Below are 24,881 nucleotides of genomic sequence, written 5' to 3' on the forward strand. Positions count from 1 at the left end.
AGTAACTCTGTTTACCTGCTGTGCATTTGATGCTGTGTAGAAAGTGTACTGCAAGTCTAGTGGAACTTACTGGGTGAAAACATCTGCTTGTCATGGCTGGAGACAAATTTGATGAGAGCAGCAAGAGTGAACAAAAACAATAATGTTTCGGGCTATAAAACACCCCGAAATAAAGTTAAAGACACTTATCCTGTAAAACTGAGAAAAGCTGCAACACTTGGCAATAATTTCCTCCAAGTTTTTCACAAGAAGCCACTCTTTTCACGTTACATAGTCATTTAATTCACTGCTAATTCATAGGGCATCTTTAAACCTTACATTGTACTTCTGCAGTGTAATGTGGGACTCATTCAATTAAAAAAAAAATCTATATTCCAAGTAGCGATTAACTCCAAAGGGATTATTTGCTGTTACTAACCTAATCAACTGAAAATATGTTCACTGATAAGCCAGAATATGAAGGATTTTCATAAAATGTGTTGTAGATGTGTTGTAGCATGTGGTTGGAGGTGGAGCCTCTTACTGTTTAATGAGGTGGAGTTACAGGTGTGTTTGCTGAAAACTCCCCGCTGTCGAACCGCTAACTGCGACCGTCGTGTTGGGGATTTCTGAAGCATAAAGTTGTGAAAAAGGTGGCTCTCTGGTTTAGCTAGCTACCTGAGGAACATGCTGATATTAAAATAGGATTTTGAAACACCAACAGAGGCCAGGAGCATGGGCGTCTGTCAGCACAACATAGCTATAGCCGCTAACATTCAGTACCAGTAGGACTCTGATTATATGCTTCCAACAGCATTAAAACTAAAGTGATGAAGTCTATCTGCTCAGAGAATAAATACATTTTAGAGGTGGGGATAAATACTGACATGTTTCCTGGACTGGTAAAAGCAGCTCTGACAGTATTTGTGACTGACTGTTTTAGTTGAGCAGCTGTTTCTAGCAGCTGGACTCACAGTAACTACTGTGAACAAGTTCGTCCATCATGTAGATCAGATATGAAGATTATTTTGATATCAAACCACTGTGAGGAGAATAACGTTCCAAGTTATTTACTGTGGTAAACTTCAGCTTGTGTGCTGCGATCAACATTTTGCAAATCATTAAATAGAAATTTTAAATTAATTGCTTTCAAATTCAGTAACCTGGTGTTGATTTCATGTTCTTCCAATACCTAATGGAACTGTGCTGATTTTGCAGTGAACAAGTGTCAGCAGTTAAAAATGATTTTGCCAACATGTGGAGACATGTCTACTGTATTTCATTCATTTTAATGATGAAGCAAACATTAATTGTTATTGTGATTCACTATTGGTTAAGAAAACTTCTAAAAATGTGCATCCCTAATTCCAAGCATTTTTTACACCAACATCTGAAGCCGATTACTGATTATTTTGGAATAGTGTCTGCATGGAAATCAGAGTCTCTAAAGCCAAGCCAATTCTATCTGTCATCATTTGCCTGTGCCAAATTGGTCCACAGGGACAAAGTTCATGAGTGATACAAAACGTGCTGGTAAATATCTGTAATGATGAACCACCCACGCAAAATGTCCTTTGCCCTCCGCATCTCGAGACAGAATGTCAGCTCAGCTTGACCTCAGCTCAGGGGCACGGCGTCTTCACTGAACCATCTCTGGGCACCATAAATGACACTGTTTTTCCTCAGACGTCTTTACGACTAGGGGCAAGTTGGGTCTCATTTAGTGCAGACAGGAGGTCTCTGGGGGTCAAAAAAACATCCCTGTGGAGGTAAACAACAACCTTGCTCCAGGTCCCCTCATTAACAACAAATGTCACTTTGTCTTGTCCTCAAATCCGAGCATACATTTGGAAAGCAGCTCATTTACAACTGACGAAAACAGTGTGATTTATAAACTGTGAGATACAAAATATGGATGGGGATGGCAAAACACTGACAATCTGCCTCAGTGATGTGATGACATATCCAAGTTAAAAAGTGCCATCATGATAATACATAAAATATTCTGAATATGTTTGGTTGCTTAAAATATTTTGGGATAACATGCACTCTAAACTTGCCCGAAGCATTTGCAATTTTGAACTCAGTCAACAGCAGCTTCTCCGGCCATTATTCTGGAAAGTTAACAACACATTTCTCTATACTTCTCTCTGTATTTGTACACACACTGTTACTCTGGATAGCATTGTCTTGGCCTCCAGTACTACTGTGAGGAATCAGGACGTGTACTTTAAGACTCACACATACAACAACACTTAAGGATGCTGTCGTTTACCGGTGCAATACTGTCAAAATTAAGAACATCCTATTTAAAAATTATGGTGAATAACTCGTCAATGCATTCGTTTTTTCTTGGCTTGACTGTTGGAATTCCTTATCAAGATTTACAAAAAACTATCTGAATCTGAATCAGAATACTTCATGGAGACAGAAACTGGCAAGACAGATGATGTTTCTCCCATGTTCCTTTGTGTTTATTGTCTGAGTAGCAAATCAAGAATGCAATTTAAAATCCTTATCCTCCCTTACAAAGACTTTGGTCTTGTCCATTGTACATTATAGCTCTTACATTACCCTGTTAACCCAAAACAACCTTTTGATCTCAGAATGCAGGATTATTATTTTTTTTAAGAGTTTGCCAAACCAGAATGAGAAGCACAGCCTTCAGCCATCTGGCTCTTCTCCCATAGGATCAGCTCCCAGTTTGGCTTCAGGAGTCAGAAACCCTCTCTACTTTTAAGATTATGCTTAAAAATGTCCTTTTTGAGAAAGGTTGTCCATCAGGCAGGCTCAGGTGTCCCAGAACCACCCCTTAGCTATGCTGCTATAGGCCCAGGTTGCTGAGGGAATCCCATGATGCACCTGTACCTTTCTTTCTTTCGCTCACCATGCATGTATGTGCCTCTATTGTATGTCGTCATCTTTGTGTCCTTTTTTCTTGTAGTTTGTGTTTTTCTTCTCTCCCTGTACCTTTCTGCAGGTACCTCTGGCTCCACAGTTTTTGATCTTCAGCTACTGGCTTCACCAACCTGCCCAGTGTTTATTGTTTGCTGGATGTGAAATGCTCATCTTTTCTCTCCCCATTCTGCTCTCACCCCAAATTGTCAAGACAGATAGCCACCCACCCTGTGACGGGTTCAGTTGGAGGTTTTTACCTTTTAAGAGTTTTTTTCCTTCCCACCGTTTCCAGGTGCTTGCTCAAGAAGGAATTACCGGGCTTCTCTCTATAATATTGTAAAGTCTTAACCATATGACTGAAAGTACCCAGACATGACTTATTTTATGATGTTTTATAAATAAAACTGAATTGAATTCCGTATTTTGCCAGAATCATCCTGGAAATCTCTGATGCAATTTGAATAGGTTCCTCAATCTCATCTACGCTCTCCCCAAGCTTTCTCTTTTTGGAAGAGGAGCGTATCTTGTACATGTCTCAGCGCAAACTGAGTATCAGGACTGGAAGCGCAAACTCTCTCTGGTCTCTGGGCTCAGCATCCCTCTGAGGTCGAACAGATTACCAGAAACAACAATTAGCAATGTATCTGCGCTCATTCTACCAAAAAGTCAATTACATCTGGATTATAACAGCACTGATATAAACGGAGCTAGTTTTTGTACGCTGTGTGTTTTGCTGCCACAAAGTTGATTTGAATGTAATGAAATTGAGACCTCAAGCTAATGCTGATATCTCAATCTGACAGAAGAGACTTCAGGGAGATTTGAGGGATTGTTTATTTGTTCCAGGCTGTTTCTGACAATGTACAACTTCCACCACAATTTGAATGAAATACTCTGCTTTATTGCCACTGAAACAGCCCCTACCGGGCCTCTTTTCACATTTCGGCAGAGTCAAGCTCACAGCAATTGACCACAATATAAATAAGGATGGCAACAAAAAGAAAAAAAAAAAATCCAACACAAATAAAACTAAGAGTCCACAGCCATGCTAATAGCTCTCCAAGGCTATGCACAGAAACAGCACTGCTTTGAGCTGAATTTTAACACCAACATACTCACATAAGGGTTATGCTAATATGCTGATGCTTAACAGGTATAATATTGATCATGAATACCATCTCACTTTATGATGTTAGGATGCTAGCATTTTCTAATCAACACTAAATACAAGGTGCAATACAGCTGAAAACTGGGGTATATGCAGTTTTGCAGGGTTGATATTTAATGGCAGTCAAAGCTTAGACATGTAACTCAAAATAGCAAACGTAAACCTTAAAGCCTAAAGTGAAACTCAGGTGTACTGTCCAAAATATCACAGAAAATCAACAGTTGTTGAGCTATTCCTACCTGGATCAAACCAACCATCTGTGCATGACTGCAGAAAGCTCTTTGAACATTTTTAATGCATGCAATGCCAGATTAATACCTGGTGCTGACACATTTCAAACAGGTTTTGAGACGCTATGTTCCAGACAATATTTCCAGTGAAAGTAGCTGCTCACATGTCGTTTCATGTTACCGTCGCCCTGCTGACCTCCCTGTCAGTGCGCTTCAGAAATAATATTAAGGTCCATCTTCTCCCTCTCTGCTGCCTCTTTCGCGCACTCTACCATACAGTGACACTTTTCTACCACATGCCAACATCAGCACGACTGAATTGTTCAAGGTTGGAAAAAATTGCAGCACAGCTCCCTTTTTTCGGTCCCTCTCAGTGAGGCCCCCAAGACTTCACACCCGATACATCTGAGACATGGAATTATAGGCCTGAATGTGCAAATTATCCAGTCACTTTGCCGTCCTGGTGAGACTCGGGAGATTTTTCACTGTGGTGTGTCAGAAGTTATTGCCAGTGGATGCTGCTAGTTACTCAGAAGAGGCTTCATGGGAATCATCAACAAACTCGCAGGGGGACCCTTTCATCTACAAACAGCAGCAGTTCTAACATCAAAATAGATGAGATTTTACTGAGAAGATGTGCACATTTCAGCTTCTGTACAAGATCATTTAGTATGACAGCTTTTTTTTTTTTTTTTACATTTTGTAACACATTAGCATGCATTTATAGCTTGCAGGCTAAAATCACGTTATACACGCACACAAACAAAAAACACAATTAGATTTTTGGGATTATTTTTAAGGTCATTATTGGATTTTAATAGGTTAAAAAGCCAACAAGGAAAGGGAAAAACAGCAGAGGCTGTGTGTGGTTACAAGCAGCTGAAACTATTCATCTCCTAAAAGGCTCAATGTTTATATTTTGAAACAGTACAGAATCTTTTAATTAAGTGGTACATCTTCACTGCGGCCTTCAGGGTAAACCATTCTGCAATCAATCTTCTTTACTAAGAATTATGTTTCAAATGTCCATCAGTCCATAAAAACCACTACAGGCTGCCAATGCCAATTAATTTCAAGAGCAATTACTCTGCTTGATCTGCCTTCGATTGATCAATGTAAAAATAACCAAATAAATTGTAAAATTAGTCAAAATCTGTCCATATTTCGTAAAAGTCCAAACTGACACATTAAAATATTTGTTTGACCAACAGCCCCAAAAGACAGAGATATGTAGGTTAACAAACAGTTTAGCAGTAAAAATAGCTGCCTGAATTTTTGGCTCATCAGAACAACATCTTGTACCAACTGATGCAACAAAATCAGATGCTATTCTGTGGGCTCAGTTCTTCCAAAAATATTACCAAAAATAAAATTTGCTCTTCTGTGTATTCTACACAGTGAAACAAACAATATGCCTAGAAGTGACTCTCAGGGTAGCTAATAAATTACAGTAGGAGTGAGTGACAAAAGGCTTGAAACTGATGCAGAAGGGCGAAAAATGGTCTGAATGAAAACATCTGAACTTTTCTGTTATTTTTCTTTATTTTCTCCTCTTACATACAGCATGTGGCTGGATCAACCCTTGAGAATGAGTCATCTCAGAGGTTCATGACCTGTAACAATGAGGGTAATGTGTGTTTGTGCCACCCTCAGTGGATGTTTTCCACTGTCTATTATTACTTCAAACTATTCCCCCTCGTTGATCACCAATAAAACCTCCATAAACCCTGACATCACACAATATGAAGACCACAGAGGGGCTACTGCTGTAAAACCTTTGATCCTTGGTTAGCTCCACACTGCATCCTATGCAGTTTGCCTGTCAGCTCCTATGCCGGTGCGATTGATGCCTTCATCTAAATTCTGCAGAAGGCTTACTCACACTTGGACAAAGCAAGAACCACTGTGAGAAAATGTAAGAAAATGTTCTTTGATTTCTCCATCGCCTTTAATACAGGCTGGAGAAAGTAGATGGGGAGATGTAGGTGGGTTTCAGTATGATAACATGAAAACCACACTATCTCAAAAAAAAAGACCAGAGTTTGTGATTCTTCAGGACTGCATGCCAAGGACAACTGTGAGCTGGCTCTCTTCAGCTTTACATTGTGAAGCTCCAATTTCAGACTCAAGTCCAGCCATCTGAAGAAGTTTTTCTTCTATTCTGAGGTGTATGACTGAGGGAGGGGAGTGAATACCAGGAGGTGGTAAGCCATTTTGTGAAGTGGTGTGGGAGAAATGAGCTGGTGTTCAATGTAGCCAAGACCAAGGCGATGGTTGTGGGATTTGATGACAGGAGGACTGTACATTAACCACCCAGGGGTCTGAGGCTGAGATGGTGTACCTGGGAATACATCTGGACTAGGGATGTTAATGATTAATTGATAATCACTTAAAATGCCATGAATAATTTAACTTATTAAAAATATTTTAACTAATAAGGCAGCAGATATGGGGCATGCATGTCAAAAAATATATATATATACATTAGTTACAGTAACTGGTTGTGACACCGGGTGGAGTCTTTCACTGCTTAATCAGATGAAAAACTGCAGTTTGTATTCTAGCTTGGTTGATGTTCATATCCAGATTGTTAAATGAGTAGTTTTATATTTTTACTTAAGTTTTGTTGTGTTTTATTTTGATTATTTCAGATTGGAACGGTGGGTTTCAGTGTTTGTGTGACCGAGAGCGTTGGGGAGTTTGGCTAGCAACAGGGCACCATGACAGAGACCTCTGTTGTGGTTAATGGCTTCTAGACAATGTTCTTGAGTAGAAAACAAGATCAAATCTACCAGGACAACATTCCTGTAGCTGCATAGCTAATGTAATCAAAGCAAGTTAACAGACTACTGGTTAAGAGAATTGTTTAAAATTTGCATCCCTAATGTGGATAATCATTTGGAGTGGGCAACTAACACAGACTGTCTACAGGAAGTGTCACATTCTAAGGAGGCTGATTTCCTTTAACATCTGCAGTAGTATCCTTGAGGTGTTCTATCGATCTGCAGTAGGAAGTGCAGTATGTTTTGGTATGTCGTGTTGGGTGTTGGGGATCAAAGCGAGGGATGCCTGGAAACTCAGCAAGCTCTTTGGGGCGGACAGCTTTGCACTGGGCTCTCTTGTGAACACTTTGGACATCATGTTAGAGAGAATTCAGTCCAAACTCAGAACTGTTGTGGACCACCACTCTCACCCCTCCACAAAATGCTGCTCAGCATGACGACTGTGTTCAGCAGGAGGCAGCTCCAGCTGAAACGCAAAACAAAGCACTGTGGGAAGTCATTCCCACTTGCTGCTATTCTGCTCTATAATGCTTCCAACACTTGGAACTGACAGTGGGATTGTAAATGGGAAGGTTGTAGCTGCTATATATATACATATATATAGCAGCTAATCTGGTTGTAGCTGCTATATATATATATATATATATATATATATATATATATATATATATATATATATATATATATATATTATGGCATGCCTATGGCATGCCGTTTAGGAAATTATATATATAATGAAAGTCGATATATATATAATGAAACTTGATATATATATAATGAAAGTTGATATATATATAATGAAAGTCGATATATATATAATGAAACTTGATATATATATATATAATGAAAGTCGATATATATATAATGAAACTTGATATATATATAATGAAAGTCGATATATATATAATGAAACTTGATATATATATAATGAAACTTGATATATATATAATGAAAGTTGATATCTATATAATGAAAGTTGAGATATATATATAATGAAAGTCGGAATATAGAATGTTCAGATTTTCATTCCATCTATTCAAAGTTTCATTCCATATATTCAGACTTTTTCCTACTGAGCCCTGGAAGGACATGGCAAACAAAAACAGGAACCTTATTGGACATTTGCTCTTCAGATGAGCTCTGCTGTGATTATCTATCTGTCTTCATGGTTGTCACAGGGAACGGCGACTACGTTTGAGAAAACAGGTAATTTTTAGAGATGTTTTGATTCTGAACACTGAACGTGTTAGCATTAGCTTAGCTACTTAGCTTCGACTACATTTGCATCCCTACATAGCTTAAAGGTTAAACACATGCACCATATGTTGATGATAATGATAATATCTATGTTTATCTTTATAGCTGGTCTTAAGGCTAATTACGAGGCAGAGGTCAGCTGCTGCCTGGACACATCCATGATCACGCCACTGGTGGGACACAATTGTACTGGATTTCAGCTGAAGGCTGCTGTTCTGTCCAAACTGAGACATTTTTATTGTGACATACCCTCCACTGTTGTTAGCTTTTGATTCAATAAATTTTTTTGAGATGAGGAAATCACTATTGCATGTTTCTAGTTAAATACCCTATTTTTATGATATATCACTAAAGCATGCACTTTTTATATTTTCCATCAATTTCACCCAAAAGTTGAATAACTATTTGTGAGCAGTGTATGTAGACACATAATAGAAGCACATTTCAATAATATGTCTGCTGCAGTAGTGCAGTTTATCTACCTAGATTGGTGTAACAGTAAAAAAAAACATATGCTACTGATGTTTCTGACTAAAATCTGCTTGAAAAGCACAACTGCTTATCTGTCAAAATGTGTGTAACAAAAGTGTGCACTGAACACTGAATAAAGTCTCTGTAGATTATAGACAAAATTTGCATCTCTCATCACAAATTTCTGTTTATTCACCCAAAGTGCATGAGTAAAATACAAAACAGGTGAAGTACTAAAAAAGATTTATTTTCTAGAAAAGCCAATAGTCAACAATGCAGTTTAATTCTGGGACAGTTGCTCCAGCACCGACGCCATGCGTCCCATCAGTGCAACCAAGGTTTTCATTCATCTTCTGGATGTTCTGGAGAATGGCAGAGGTCACGTCTTGGTGTCTTCCGATCTGTTCCAAGAACCGTTCCTCTGACCTCTCCAGATACTGCAGAGGATCCAAAGCAGCTTCCTGGTTCCCTTTTCCTGCATAAAAGCACCAAAAAGTACTAGTTGTCAGTAATTATTTTCTATTTTCATAAACACAGTTAACTTAAAGTAAATGTTCTATTTTGTGATTTTAGGATGGGTCAAAAGATAACATACTGATCATGTTGATGTCTGCATAGTCTAAACAGATCTTACTTGATTTGGTCTGTAGAGAGGAGGACAGCGTGGAGGAGCTGCAAGACGGAACCAGTAAGCTGCAGACTAGTGCTCCTGGTAACTGGACCTCATCATCCAAGGCCGACAACTAAATAAAATGAACAAGACATGCTGTTGATAGCATCTGTAATACAAATGATTTTATCCATTAACTGATTTATTGCTTTGTCCATACAATGTTAGAAAGTGTTACAAATAGTACCTGTAATAATTTCCAACAGTGATAAATGCCTTGTTTTATTTTACAACAAAAAACACCAAAAGCATCTGTGTATAAGAAATCAGTGCATTGGATTTCCACATCTGCAAAGCTAGAAAATCACACATCAGAATTTCACCTTGAAATTATGAAAATAGCTGCAGATTACCAGTACTCTTTACTTCATTGTGTTAACTTGATCATTTCAATCAGTTTTTTAGACTTGTATTACTGATACGAAACATAATCAACACATAAATTAAAATGTGTTCGCAAAGAGTTCACTGGTTCTTCAAGGAAAATTTCAATGATAACCATATAGTTCAGTAATATGATTAATGGGTCATTGTGTAACAGCGTGGGAGGTTCTGAATACAGGTCTTGGACTGAAATATTGCTGCTGCTTTCCTCCGGTTTTATAAGGAGTTGTTTCATAGCTTGTTAGCTTACCAGCGGCTAACTGGCTGGCAAACAATAGTTCAACGCCAACCTCTAATCAGTGATCCGGTGTCCGGACCGCGTTAGCTGGCGGAACGTTCATAATACTGATGTGGGACTGTTGTAGCTAGCGTATTCATAGTAGGATAACAGCAGGATGTTGGAGAAATAAAACTTACCATTATCAGGATCGCTGGTCTGCATGGCAGACTCTTAGCGCATCGCACTGCTTGAATGTCTGTGTATTTCAGGCCGATTTCAAAATAAAACTCAATAAAATTCTCGTCCGGGTGAGTGTCCTTCATTGTCGCTTCGCCATACGGACATGTCCCTTCCGGGGCTCGGTAGGAAAAAAAGATTTGATATATATATAATGAAAGTTGATATATATATATATATATATAATGAAAGTCGATATATATATATAATGAAAGTTGATATATATATAATGAAAGTCGATATATATATAATGAAAGTCGATATATATATAATGAAAGTTGATATATATATAATGAAAGTCGATATATATATAATGAAACTTGATATATATATAATGAAAGTTGATATATATATAATGAAAGTCGATATATATATATATATATATATATATCAAGTTTCATTATATATATATCAAGTTTCATTATATATATATCAAGTTTCATTATATATATATATATCAAGTTTCATTATATATATATCAAGTTTCATTATATATATATCGACTTTCATTATATATATATCAAGTTTCATTATATATATATCAAGTTTCGTTATATATATATCGACTTTCATTATATATATATATCAAGTTTCATTATATATATAATTTCCTAAACGGCATGCCATACATGCCGTTTAGGAAATTATATATATAATGAAAGTCGATATATATATAATGAAACTTGATATATATATAATGAAACTTGATATATATATAATGAAACTTGATATATATATAATGAAAGTCGATATATATATAATGAAACTTGATATATATATAATGAAACTTGATATATATATATATATATATCAACTTTCATTATATATATATCAACTTTCATTATATATATATATCGACTTTCATTATATATATATATCTCGACTTTCATTATATATATATATCAACTTTCATTATATATATATCGACTTTCATTATATATATATCGACTTTCACTATATATATATATCAAGTTTCATTATATATATATATCTCGACTTTCATTATATATATATCAACTTTCATTATATATATATATCAACTTTCATTATATATATATATATCGACTTTCACTATATATATATCAACTTTCATTATATATATATCAACTTTCATTATATATATATATCAAGTTTCATTATATATATATCGACTTTCATTATATATATATCGACTTTCATTATATATATATCAACTTTCATTATATATATATCAAATCTTTTTTCCTACCGAGCCCCGGAAGGGACATGTCCGTATGGCGAAGCGACAACGAAGGACACTCACCCGGACGAGAATTTTATTGAGTTTTATTTTAAAATCGGCCTGAAACACACAGACATTCAAGCAGTGCGATGCGCTAAGAGTCTGCCATGCAGACCAGCGATCCTGATAATGGTAAGTTTTATTTCTCCAACATCCTGCTGTTATCCTACTATGAATACGCTAGCTACAACAGTCCCACATCAGTATTATGAACGTTCCGCCAGCTAACGCGGTCCGGACACCGGATCAGTGATTAGAGGTTGGCGTTCAACTATTGTTTGCCAGCCAGTTAGCCGCTGGTAAGCTAACAAGCTATGAAACAACTCCTTATAAAACCGGAGGAAAGCAGCAGCAATATTTCAGTCCAAGACCTGTATTCAGAACCTCCCACGCTGTTACACAATGACCCATTAATCATATTACTGAACTATATGGTTATCATTGAAATTTCCCTTGAAGAACCAGTGAACTCTTTGCGAACACATTTTAATTTATGTGTTGATTATGTTTCGTATCAGTAATACAAGTCTAAAAAACTGATTGAAATGATCAAGTTAACACAATGAAGTAAAGAGTACTGGTAATCTGCAGCTATTTTCATAATTTCAAGGTGAAATTCTGATGTGTGATTTTCTAGCTTTGCAGATGTGGAAATCCAATGCACTGATTTCTTATACACAGATGCTTTTGGTGTTTTTTATTGTAAAATAAAACAAGGCATTTATCACTGTTGGAAATTATTACAGGTATTATTTGTAACACTTTCTAACATTGTATGGACAAAGCAATAAATCAGTTAATGGATAAAATCATTTGTATTACAGATGCTATCAACAGCATGTCTTGTTCATTTTATTTAGTTGTCGGCCTTGGATGATGAGGTCCAGTTACCAGGAGCACTAGTCTGCAGCTTACTGGTTCCGTCTTGCAGCTCCTCCACGCTGTCCTCCTCTCTACAGACCAAATCAAGTAAGATCTGTTTAGACTATGCAGACATCAACATGATCAGTATGTTATCTTTTGACCCATCCTAAAATCACAAAATAGAACATTTACTTTAAGTTAACTGTGTTTATGAAAATAGAAAATAATTACTGACAACTAGTACTTTTTGGTGCTTTTATGCAGGAAAAGGGAACCAGGAAGCTGCTGTGGATCCTCTGCAGTATCTGGAGAGGTCAGAGGAACGGTTCTTGGAACAGATCGGAAGACACCAAGACGTGACCTCTGCCATTCTCCAGAACATCCAGAAGATGAATGAAAACCTTGGTTGCACTGATGGGACGCATGGTGTCGGTGCTGGAGCAACTGTCCCAGAATTAAACTGCATTGTTGACTATTGGCTTTTCTAGAAAATAAATCTTTTTTAGTACTTCACCTGTTTTGTATTTTACTCATGCACTTTGGATGAATGAACAGAAATTTGTGATGAGAGATGCAAATTTTGTCTATAATCTACAGAGACTTTATTCAGTGTTCAGTGCACACTTTTGTTACACACATTTTGACAGATAAGCAGTTGTGCTTTTCAAGCAGATTTTAGTCAGAAACATCAGTAGCATATATTGTTGTTTTTTTACTGTTACACCAATCTAGGTAGATAAACTGCACTACTGCAGCAGACATATTATTGAAATGTGCTTCTATTATGTGTCTACATACACTGCTCACAAATAGTTATTCAACTTTTGGGTGAAATTGATGGAAAATATAAAAAGTGCATGCTGTAGTGATATATCATAAAAGTAGGGTATTTAACTAGAAACATGCAATAGTGATTTCCTCATCTCAAAAAAAATTATTGAATCAAAAGCTAACAACAGTGGAGGGTATGTCACAATAAAAATGTCTCAGTTTGGACAGAACAGCAGCCTTCAGCTGAAATCCAGTACAATTGTGTCCCACCAGTGGCGTGATCATGGATGTGTCCAGGCAGCAGCTGACCTCTGCCTCGTAATTAGCCTTAAGACCAGCTATAAAGATAAACATAGATATTATCATTATCATCAACATATGGTGCATGTGTTTAACCTTTAAGCTATGTAGGGATGCAAATGTAGTCGAAGCTAAGTAGCTAAGCTAATGCTAACACGTTCAGTGTTCAGAATCAAAACATCTCTAAAAATTACCTGTTTTCTCAAACGTAGTCGCCGTTCCCTGTGACAACCATGAAGACAGATAGATAATCACAGAAGAGCTCATGTGAAGAGCAAATGTCCAATAAGGTTCCTGTTTTTGTTTGCCATGTCCTTCCAGGGCTCAGTAGGAAAAAGTCTGAATATATGGAATGAAACTTTGAATAGATGGAATGAAAATCTGAACATTCTATATTCCGACTTTCATTATATATATATCAAGTTTCATTATATATATATCAACTTTCATTAAATATATATATCAACTTTCATTATATATATATCAAGTTTCATTATATATATATCGACTTTCATTATATATATATATATCAACTTTCATTATATATATATCAACTTTCATTATATATATATATATCAACTTTCATTATATATATATCAATTTTCATTATATATATATCAAGTTTCATTATATATATATATCGACTTTCATTATATATATATATATATCAACTTTCATTATATATATATCAGCTTTCATTATATATATATATATATATATATCAACTTTCATTATATATATATATCAAGTTTCATTATATATATATCAAGTTTCATTATATATATATATATCAACTTTCATTATATATATATCAATTTTCATTATATATATATCAAGTTTCATTATATATATATCGAGTTTCATTATATATATATCAAGTTTCATTATATATATAATTTCCTAAACGGCATGCCATAATATATATATATATATATATATAGATAGATAGCAGCTACAACCTTCCCATTTACAATCCCACTGTCAGTTCCAAGTGTTGGAAGCATTATAGAGCAGAATAGCAGCAAGTGGGAATGACTTCCCACAGTGCTTTGTTTTGTGTTTCAGCTGGAGCTGCCTCCTGCCGAACACACACACACACACACACACATATACATATATATATATATATATATGGCACCACAAAAATCTCAAAAATCTGCTGCAGGTATTTGTCACAGTTGATGAACTTGCGCTCATGTGAATCTTGGAGTTTGTGGGTCTTGACGTACTGCCAAAGGGCCTGGATGATGACAGGTCTGGTCTGGGTGTGGATACCCAACATACGAGCCAGTTTATTTATATTTATATATATATATATATATATATATATAAATTGATAATAGATATAGCCCTGCAAATGTGTGTGTTTTTAAATGGTGAGAATAAAACTAAGAAGTTAAAAAGGTTAGAGTTAAATGATCAGAGTTATCTGCTCCCGTTGTGTGTTTTATCACACCAGGATCTAGTAAAATTCCTGATACTAAGTGAGAGGAGCTGAGCCAGACATTAACTGGAGTGGAGAGATTAGAAATAATAGTGAGGGAAAGAGCAGAATTAGAGGAGGGGAGGTTCGGGAAGAGTAATAAAATTTGGAAGGCCACATGAGGGAATACAATCCAATCTTAAAGTCTTCATTAATCACTCTTCATTACTCTCTCTTAAGTGAAAATAGGCCCGATGAACTGCCAGAGGGCAACTGCTGTACTTGACCAAAATTCTGAAATGACACTGACCAAACTGTTTATAGAAGATCCTTTTAATGAGGTAATATATAAAACACTATGCATAAAACCCAAATATTCAAGTCCTCTTCAGACTTTTTGATCTGTGCTGATGTTGCCAAATACTTATTCAGTCGTTATGCAGCAACAGCTTGTACAGAAATATGGCCAAAGCTAACACTGGTAGAAACATTCTGGAGCTTCTTTTGTCTTGATAATTGGCTCAGCCACCAGAATGGGCCAGTCTGTCTGTTGAGCTACTCATCCGGATCTGCATCCGGAGCTTGTTGTTTGTTTCAAAGTCATATGGTCAAGATCCATTTCAAAGAAGTGAATTTGTTCAATTGGCAAAGATTCTTGTAATCTGCTGTTTCTGCCTTACTAATCCAGCTTCTTAAAAACATAAATAAAAGTGCAGAATTCAGCAGTTATGTTTGGCTTCATTCCCCCCAAAAGATGAAATCCTGCGAAAACTGTAACGAGCAGCGGCAATGTCAGAGCCTTTTGGTCGGAAGAGTCTGGCTGAAACCTTCTGCAAATACGGTCAAATCTACTGTAATGTTGCCCTTGTCTGCCTGTCCTTGTTTGACTGCTAACAAGTTATAGAGCGGCTGTCACAACGTGTTGAGTTCTGGATGACAGACAGGCCTGAACAGATGAATTTTACAAAGTGCTCTGCAGTGTGGCTGACATTGTAATGTAATTAGGAACAATTTGTGCATGAAAATCCCGGAGTGTGCACGTGTCGCTCCTCCTTTTTTAACATGCACCTCAATGCAATAGATATGCTGTACACTGAACAGCCACACCATTTAAACCACTGAAAGGGGAGGCAAATGCAACTAAACATCTCATTGCAACACTATATTTTGCTAGGCAACCTGTGGTCATGTGGATGTTACTTTGGCATGTACCAACCTAAACATTGTTGCAGACCGACACTGCCCAAACATTTGAGGGACACAACGAAGAGCCCATGGTGTTGAGCTAGCCACCAAATTCCCCAAATCCTAATTCAATTAAGCATCTGTAGGATGCACCAGAATAAGGGGAATCCACGGAGACCCAATCCCACAATCCACAGGACTGGAAGAATCCATTGACAATGTCTCGGTGCTAGAAACCCATGGTCCACCACCAGAGGTCCCAGTGGGCTCAGAACCACTTTAGCGACACAAGAGGAGACACGAACAGGTGATTTCAATGTGACTGATCAGTCTATGTAATAATACATCATTCTGTGAAAAACACTGTCGTTTCTTCATGAGTCAAAACCTGCTACACAAACACAACGGTAGAATAATGACAAAATAACTATGAAATATACACAAGCATAGTTTTTTTTAGCTTGTTACGACAATGAGAAAAGTTCCCTAATCTTATTTTTCTCATTTGTATAGTCACATTTTTGTCTTATTGTGATTCTTTTGAACACACTTCTTAGGGCAGAGACAACTCAAACGACAAAAGTGACAATCGTGACATAAAATGACAAATTAAAATTCAATCAGCACTTGTGCTTGAGGTTGACCAGGTGCTGTTTATATCCCCTAAGTGTAATCAAGTGATAAAAAAAAAGGTTTGAAAATAAAAACCCTTTTGTTGTTTGACCTGATGCCATTTCTGCTTAGAACATTAATAATACGCCAAAATCCCAGAATAATAATAAAGCTACATTACGATGAGTATGCTAAATTTGACAATAATGAACTGCCACGGATGGGATTTCTTGTGCACAAATAAGCACTGACCCAAAGACAAAATACATTAAACTCCCACCTAAAGACATTAAGGAGGCAGAATGAATGAACTGTGTCATATGAATACATTTACTTTTATGCAAAAGAAATAAATGATCCATAATTAATTGAAAATGAACCTAGGCTAGCTGGCGGAATAGTTCTGGCAAACCACACTAAGCACATACACATTTTAATCATCCAATTGTAATGCAAACTTACAACACTAAGGCAAAATTAGCAATTAAAATGCATTACTGATGTCTTGTGCTGGAAAAGAAAAGCATCTTTTTTCATTAAAAACAAGCAAAATGGTTCTTCTGTGGATATAAATGATGAGAAAACTATTGACTTCAAGTGATGCGTTTCTCCAGCAATTTCTTTCACACAGAATTCCTTTGTACAAGTGGTATGTTGATAAAATGAGGACATCAGAAAGTTTCCTGAGGCTTTTGGCGAGCCTGGTGACCCATCCCCGAGTGAATCTGACAAGCTGTATACTGAGCCAGTGGGTTATTTCTTCTGCGGCGGGTGTGTAGATGTGTAAACTGCACAAGGTAGATCAGTATCAAAAATGATGATACCCTGTGACACATAAATGTTTGTCAAGTGGACAGTGTATTCTCAGAGGTGTTGACGCTATTTATCATCCAGTACACTACATCTCGCTGTACAGTAGATGTGCAGGTGACTGTTTGTGTGTATCAGCGTGCGTGTGTGTGTTACGTATGCCTCACATAAAAATAGCCGCAATAAATTCATAAACGTGCATACATTAATAATTAATTATGTACTTGAAACACTGTAAAAGTGATTCATTTTCAGAGAAGATCACAGAGGCTCACACTCAGCCACTGCCCGCAGAGGCCGTGATGAGACTGTAAAACAATCTGACGTGTAATTGCATCTTTCAAGACAGAAAGCAGCCCCTTCACTAGAAAATGTTAATTATTTGCCTCTAAAATATAAAAAAAGACTTGGAGAATAAATCTAAATTGTCATTAATAAGTCATATCTCTTTGTCCCAGAGGAGGTGAAGTGGAGTCGCCCCTGAGGTGACCACCAATGAAGGCATAAGGGGGTGAAGAGGATGGATTGTGGCAGATGACATCCGTGACAAAGTACACTGTGAAGTGTAAATCTGCGTTTGTTGTCTTTATGATTGGTGACACTGTGGCTGTTTGTCAGCGGCTGCCATTACTGGCTGTCTCCACTCAGTGTTGTGCTGTGAGGCTGCTGCCACAGCCAGCAGCTACTACAGCTTCACTCAAAGCTAATAGTAATCTGCACTCGCTGGGACAAACCACAGAAACTGTCATGCCTCTCTGTTTGCTTTTCACTATGTATATGTATCTGTGGAAGCATGCCATGAGTGAGAAAAACAGCAGCTAAAAACTGGAAGTTTCCTCTGATGTATGTGTGAAATTAACACGCACAGTGCATTTATTTATGGCCTCAACACTGGCAGTGATCAAGATTGCGCTGAGCTCTACGGGACAAAAGCACATCGTAAACACACTGTGTGTGTTTTAGCCCTGATTATAAAGTAGGGCTGCTTCCCAGTGGAATAAATATGTGCACAACGGTTGGCTTGATAATATTCCTGCACAATTCAGTGCTAAGGGCATCATGCACACTATGCCACATGTGTCAGATATAGCCAGGATTTGTTTTCTTAACAAGATACTTGAAATAAACAAGTTTTTTTAATGCAAACTGATGAATGTTTTGTCAGCAAACAGAACAGCCCAAAGTTGCGACATCTGACACGCTGTCATAACAGGCAGTAAATTGGTGTAATTATTGCATAGCATCTACAGTACCACAATGACAGTCATAATGACATGGTTGTGTTTGCGCGCTTTGTGTAATTACACATCATTACGTAAACCACATTTTATTACAGTTTGCTGGCGAATGTGACTGAGAAGGTGGCCCCGAAATGACCTCTTTCATTTGCAAAAATTAAAAAACCAATGACAAACTGGCTCGCACACTCGACTGTTACGAGCACACAAAAGCCTGTCCTGGCTGGCACTTCCACTGACCTCCACTCAATCTAACATGATATCCCAACTGGCAACCCCAAGTTGATCCCAACCCAGTCATTACACACTTGCTCAATGAAAGTGGCATGGCCTCTTTTTCCCTCCTCTCTCCCACAATTTTTCTATCTAAGACATCCTTCCGACCCCTCCCCGCTCCTCTCTTTTATTTATCACATTTTCTGCCACACAAAGTCCTTTCAGAAAAGCAGAGAATCCCATCAGTCCGTAACACAGTGTGGACAGTGGCCACACAGGAAGCTTTTGATTCCTGCTGGAATGTCCTGAGCTTTGGAAAACTGTCAAACTCCCGTGGACACAATGTTGCTGTTAAAGCACAAAAGCTCAGCTTAAAATCAATCCAGCACGCAAGGCCACTGCTGAAAACTTCATTATGTTTATGTAGCGTGAGTGTGGTGGAGACGGATGGTGGGTCAGTGATTGAGCCTGAGTTTAAAGTCAGTTACAGCTTACAAAGTAAATTGCAAGAGTGAAAATTGATGAAAAGTTTGCTCACTGAGTTCAGATCCAGGCTGGTCTGCACCCACTCCTTGGCATCATTATATTCTTCCATCAATCCCATAATATACAGCGTGTCCAGTGAGTCAATGATGGAGGCTCCTCTCAGGCCACCTGCAAAACACATCGAGACAAAGAGATGTCAGTTAAGACAAACATTTCAAACAGTTGTTGTTTTCCATTGTTGGTGGTGGTTTTATTTATTTTTTTAAGAACGTGTGATGAAAAATAAGGTTGCAATATAACTAAACTGCAATCTCAGTTACATTTTCAGGGAAATTGATTTGTTTCTAATAAACATCTCATTGTCATTTGCTTGTAAATTGTTACGCCTTTTGAGCCAACCAACTGTATATTAAATGGTGCAAGACTTGTCACCAAAGTAACCCAGAAACTTTAGTGGGTTCCAATGGGAAAATGGAGAAGCTTCAAGCTTGAAATGATGTATTTTAATTTAATTCAAGATTTTTCATCATGAAGCAGTGTTGGACAACCACCATCCCCTTTTAAATCACTCACGCTGACTTTGAGGCTATTTCAAAGTGTTAAAGTTTATTATTTTGTCCTACTGTTAGAGGAAGGAAATATTTTTCTTTCAAAAAAAAAAATACAAATTGTGTGTTGCACAAGAATTAATCAATCACTGATATCACTCCATAATGATGAGAGGAAATGCCTTTTTGTTGCAGCTATGACCCTTGACCTGGGAAACAAAACTAAATTTTGCAATAGAAAGACTAATTTTGCAAGTTATGCGGTACAAATCAAAGGACAGATTTAAGTCACTACCATAATATACTATAAATGTATACATGAATATTGTAACAGCATGGTATTGATGCAAAACTATTTCAATCACTAATCCCTGAGGTAGTCAGTGAATCCACCCAGATGATGCTTCCTTGGTATTTTAAGGAGTTTTAATATGACTTATAAAAGAAAAGAAAATAAGTGAATAACAGACCGATGACTTCTTTCTTGGCTGTTACATAAGTTGCCGTCTTAAAAGTTGGATAAGTATTGAGATTTAACCCCAAAAACCTTTAATGTTGTGATTACCAACCGTAACTTGACAGCGTGTGTGATAAAAAGTAAAACATTAAAGTCCCTCGCACGCTGAGCTCCTGTAATTACTGCAGTGATGTGGAATGATAATACAAAAACTGCTTTGTGTGGCCCACATGAAAAGCATCTTCTCACCAAGATTAAAAGCGTCCGCAAAAAAGCATCAGTCACTGTGACATGAAAGTCAAGTCATTTAGGAATCACCCACCAGAGGGGAAAAAAAGAACTGATACACTGATTATTGCAAACATTTAGCAGCTGCTCCTGGATTACACCGAGTCGATGAGCTGCCTTCGTTAAATCTCTGTGTAACTGTCACAAAGTGTAAAACCTGTCTTGTATGTGTCTGCAGTTATTGTGTACATTTGAGTGCCTGTCTTTATGGATCTCATTTACAGCTATTCATTTCTTTTCACAAGCTAAATGAAAATTGCTAAAGGGTGTTTATTCCATCCTGGTGGCCTTTTGAAAGATAGCATGGCCTATTTTCATCCTCATATGGCGAAATATTATGCAAATACAGCCAAACCTCTTGGAGACAGCTCGGCACAAAGGAAAAATAAACATTATCCTTAATGAATTACTGTAAAACAGTTCAAGGGCAAATTATGGTGTGGAAGTTTAATAACAAGAAACTGTGACTAAATAGACTGTGAATCGGGGCGCTGGAGGGCTCACATTGTAGATTACTGGGGGAAAAAAATGCAATAGTGTGGAAGCTGACCTGGTTAAATGTGAGAGGTGATGAAAAACCTTTATGTTCACCCCTGAGAATAACTTAGCCTACAGTAGATGGTTGGATTGATCTGATGCAACCATTCAGCAACCTGGCACATCAAAGAGTTCAATTTTTTGTCAAGAATTATTTTAAAAGCCCGCCGAAAATGCAAATCGTAACCGTACCTTTAGGCGACAAAAAAAACAAATCTGGGAAAATTAACAAGTCTCATGCAACTTTTTCAGGATCCTGCTCTCTGCTGTCGTCACGATTAAATATTATTGTGTTTTAAGTCTCCGATACTGTATCATCAGTTTTGTATTTATGGATTGAACGGCTGTGTACATGCAAGTGGTCATTCTAAGTGATAATCAAAAAAATAGTCACGTATTCTGTAACTTTCCTCCTCTCTATTGAGCATTTCAGCAACAATAAACTTACTGTTATAGCCTGATCACTTCATTGTGTGTTTCAGCCTCACTGCTGTTGTAGGCAGTTAGGATTTTTGATGGGGAAAAAAAAACTAAACTCTAAAATCTGATTGTACACTGTGTAACCAGCAGGCAGATGAGTTTACACTTTTGCACCCGGAGTCTTTCCCTCAGGACAAAAGACTCCAAATAAATGGAGATATTGTGGCTCTATATCAGCTCGATGTGTACATAGATAGCAGCTAGCTGACAATGTCATACAATATGAGCTTATTTTCGCTCCTATTAGTTATTTTAGAAGCCCTAGGTGGCAGTCAGAAGTCAATTAATACAGACTTTTTAAAAAATTGCTCGTGACAAGTTCCCAGAGCTCAGGTTGGCTTCTTCAAACAGCTTATTTTTTTCAGCTGACAGTCCAATTCCCAGATGTGTTCATTTTAAAATGAAATATACTTTAAAAGGCTGCAAAAGCTCATTTTTGAAAGTCTGGAAACAGCAAGTGTTTGACATTTTTGACATCACTTAATGACTAATAAGTAATCAATCATCATGCGTACCTTTGTGCCGTTTTCACGCCTTAAAACCAACAAATACAACAGAAAATACTGAACTAGCAGTGAGTAGTTTTCTGTCTTTCAACTAATCAGTTCATTTTAGTATTAAAATGTCACTTTTGTAATCAGATTCTACACAGTGATGGACAGATGAAGGGCATCTTGTCTAATGTGATCCAAATACCTTAGAACAGACATCATACTCTGTTACTGTCAACAGGGCTTTTTTGTAGGCCAGTTTCAATCAACAACTCTGCTCTTTTCATCCTCTTAAGGTTTTTCATTCCTGTCAGTGTTCACCCTGTGAGTCATGTTGTATTTGTAGCTGCACTTAACATTATTACCATGAGAGCAAAACGCTTCACTTCACCAGCGACCTTCCACCTCGTCTCTGTAGCTGTATGGATTAGTCGATGAGGTCAGTTGAGATGCCAAAGGGCATGAGGGGCAGGGATCAATGACTTGGCCTGACGGAATGATGGGTGTCACACACTTTGGTCGGGGATCCAGAAATGTATCTAGTAAGGAAGGCCGACAGATATGATGTGAAGCTCTCTGTGTCTTAAAAAGTTATACTGCACTGCTACTACTTTTGTTAAAGTACTCCATACCAAGCATGTTGCCCTCACAAGGTTGCTGTGGCTACGATATACCACACATTCCCTGTCTTTGAACACTTATCTGTTCATGTTGTTGGGGCAGTGCTAGCCTCAGGCAAGACTCGTGTAGTCTACATAACTGTAGAGGACCATCTGTCGAGGTTGTTAACCACGGCCCAGTACGTCTGTAGTGTCAGATGTTAGTGGGCCATATCAGAAACACTTCCGGCTTCCACTAATGTTACAGAAGCAGGAAATCAAGCGGATTTAGTTTGCTTACTGAGCAGCCGTGTCTGCATTCAACAGCAAATAGCAATGGTGACAACCGAGTGGACAGGTGTAATCAGATATCTAATGCCCTCTGGTTATCCAAACCCAGACGAAGCTCTCTGTGGCTGCAGGCAAAACAGCAGTGTGTGGAAAACTCCTATTGAAAACAGCACCAAAGCTAAGATGATTGATTGACTCCGAGGATAGATGGAGCAGATCAATCCATCATGGTGTACTCCTTCGGCTTCCATGGTCTAAGACCCTATTTATTTCTGTAGCCCTTTGCCAGAAATGGAAGGAGCCCTGAGGGACTGGGGCAAAAGGTGTGCTCTATTGCTTATTTATAAAGATTGATAAACATGCACACGCTGACATTCATGACTACAGGGTCTCGATTTGCATTCTCATGCATGCTAATGTCTCCTACAATGCAGTCAGTGTCATATTTAATGCCTAGTAAAGCTCAAAACGAAACAATGAAGACAATCTGTATTTACAGACTGTGGCTATATCAGATATGCTAATTATTCAATAAAAATAAGTGAATACAAACAGAAAGGCCCATGCTTTTAAGCAACAGCTTCAAATGCTGTTTACTGGGCAGCAGCCCATAAATAATGGCAAACCATCCCCTCAGTAATGCTGGATAACTAGCTGGCAAAGTTGGCAACAGCCCCAAACTGAGAGGGAACCCATTAATTCCATGTCAATTTGTTTAGGAAACATCTTTAATTGTATATTTGTTGGAATTTTCCACCACTAAAGCAATATGTCAGCTAAGGTAGGCTGTGAATAATTGTTTTAAAGAGACCTTATATTTAAAAAAAACATATTTTACAAACATTACATTAGTAATAAAGTTGTATTTAATTACAGTACTATAAAAAAAAATCTGCCTTTAACTACTCTTTGCTTTGAACTTTTTGGTGATCAGAGTGCATACACACTGTACTGAGATTGGTACCCCTCTACAAATTACTACAAATATTCATGGTTATTAAGTCTGTTGTACAGAACAGAAAACAAGAAATTTGACAATATTATGCAGTGATATTTTTTCCTAAATAATTAACCATTGAATCTTTAAAATATCAGACCAAAGCCGTGAAAAATGCCAGTCTGAGAATCTGATGTAAAGCCGTCACATTGCTAATAGGAAATAGGAAATATTTCTTTGCATCACTCAACTCTTTAACTCACTAATTTAATTACAGATAAGGCAACTGACCAATCATTGCAGCATTTAAACTAAGTGCATGTAAATTGTAAGGTATGTGAACACAGATTATACCCTTTTAAAACTTGTATTTAATTATTCAAATGGTGCATGAATATGCCGACGTACTAGTCCCCTTTGAGCATCATTACTAGACACTAGAAATTAAATGTGTACGCGTACAAGTGAAAAATGTGTGTGAGAGTGTGTAGGCATGCAGAGTACAGGGAAAGCCATTAGTAAGACATTGGCCGTGGATGTTCATTCATCACGGCTGTGACAGGCCAGTCAGTGTCGGTCAGTGGGGTTACATTAGAAGGCCCGAGTCCACATGATCAATCACTCACTGCAGAATGTTTGTGTCGTGATATTACTGACTTCACTCTCGCTTTCTCTCTTTTTCTAAACGTGGAAACACTACTGAAGTATCAGGATAACCACTGCTTTATTTAATCCCTTTAGGGATAGTTCAGAGGCAACATTTCTGCTTTAATTTCATTTAACCATCATA

General features: G+C 37.4%; 1 protein-coding gene and 3 long non-coding RNA genes across 5 annotated transcripts in view; 2 read left to right on the forward strand and 2 right to left on the reverse strand.

Annotated features, from left to right (window-relative positions):
- Positions 1 to 24,881, reverse strand: part of LOC110954307 (mannosyl-oligosaccharide 1,2-alpha-mannosidase IA) — a 210,361-nt gene that overhangs the window by 75,881 nt on the left and 109,599 nt on the right. For both annotated transcript variants that reach the window (XM_022199167.2, XM_022199977.2), the window contains exon 3: positions 19,516 to 19,631. In XM_022199167.2, the coding sequence (XP_022054859.2) occupies positions 19,516 to 19,631 (116 nt within the window). The remainder of the gene's footprint in view (positions 1 to 19,515; positions 19,632 to 24,881) is intronic.
- On the forward strand, positions 8,056 to 8,874 carry LOC127536470 (uncharacterized). Its single transcript, XR_007945463.1, has 2 exons — positions 8,056 to 8,264; positions 8,421 to 8,874. It is a non-coding gene; the product is annotated as an uncharacterized LOC127536470 (long non-coding RNA).
- On the reverse strand, positions 9,013 to 10,390 carry LOC127536466 (uncharacterized). Its single transcript, XR_007945459.1, has 3 exons — positions 10,258 to 10,390; positions 9,421 to 9,529; positions 9,013 to 9,261 (listed from the first exon to the last, which is right to left on the reverse strand). It is a non-coding gene; the product is annotated as an uncharacterized LOC127536466 (long non-coding RNA).
- Positions 11,541 to 12,935, forward strand: LOC127536467 (uncharacterized). Its single transcript, XR_007945460.1, has 3 exons — positions 11,541 to 11,690; positions 12,419 to 12,527; positions 12,687 to 12,935. It is a non-coding gene; the product is annotated as an uncharacterized LOC127536467 (long non-coding RNA).

Source organism: Acanthochromis polyacanthus, chromosome 12, assembly GCF_021347895.1.
Source record: "Acanthochromis polyacanthus isolate Apoly-LR-REF ecotype Palm Island chromosome 12, KAUST_Apoly_ChrSc, whole genome shotgun sequence".
Taxonomy (NCBI): Eukaryota; Metazoa; Chordata; class Actinopteri; family Pomacentridae; genus Acanthochromis; species Acanthochromis polyacanthus.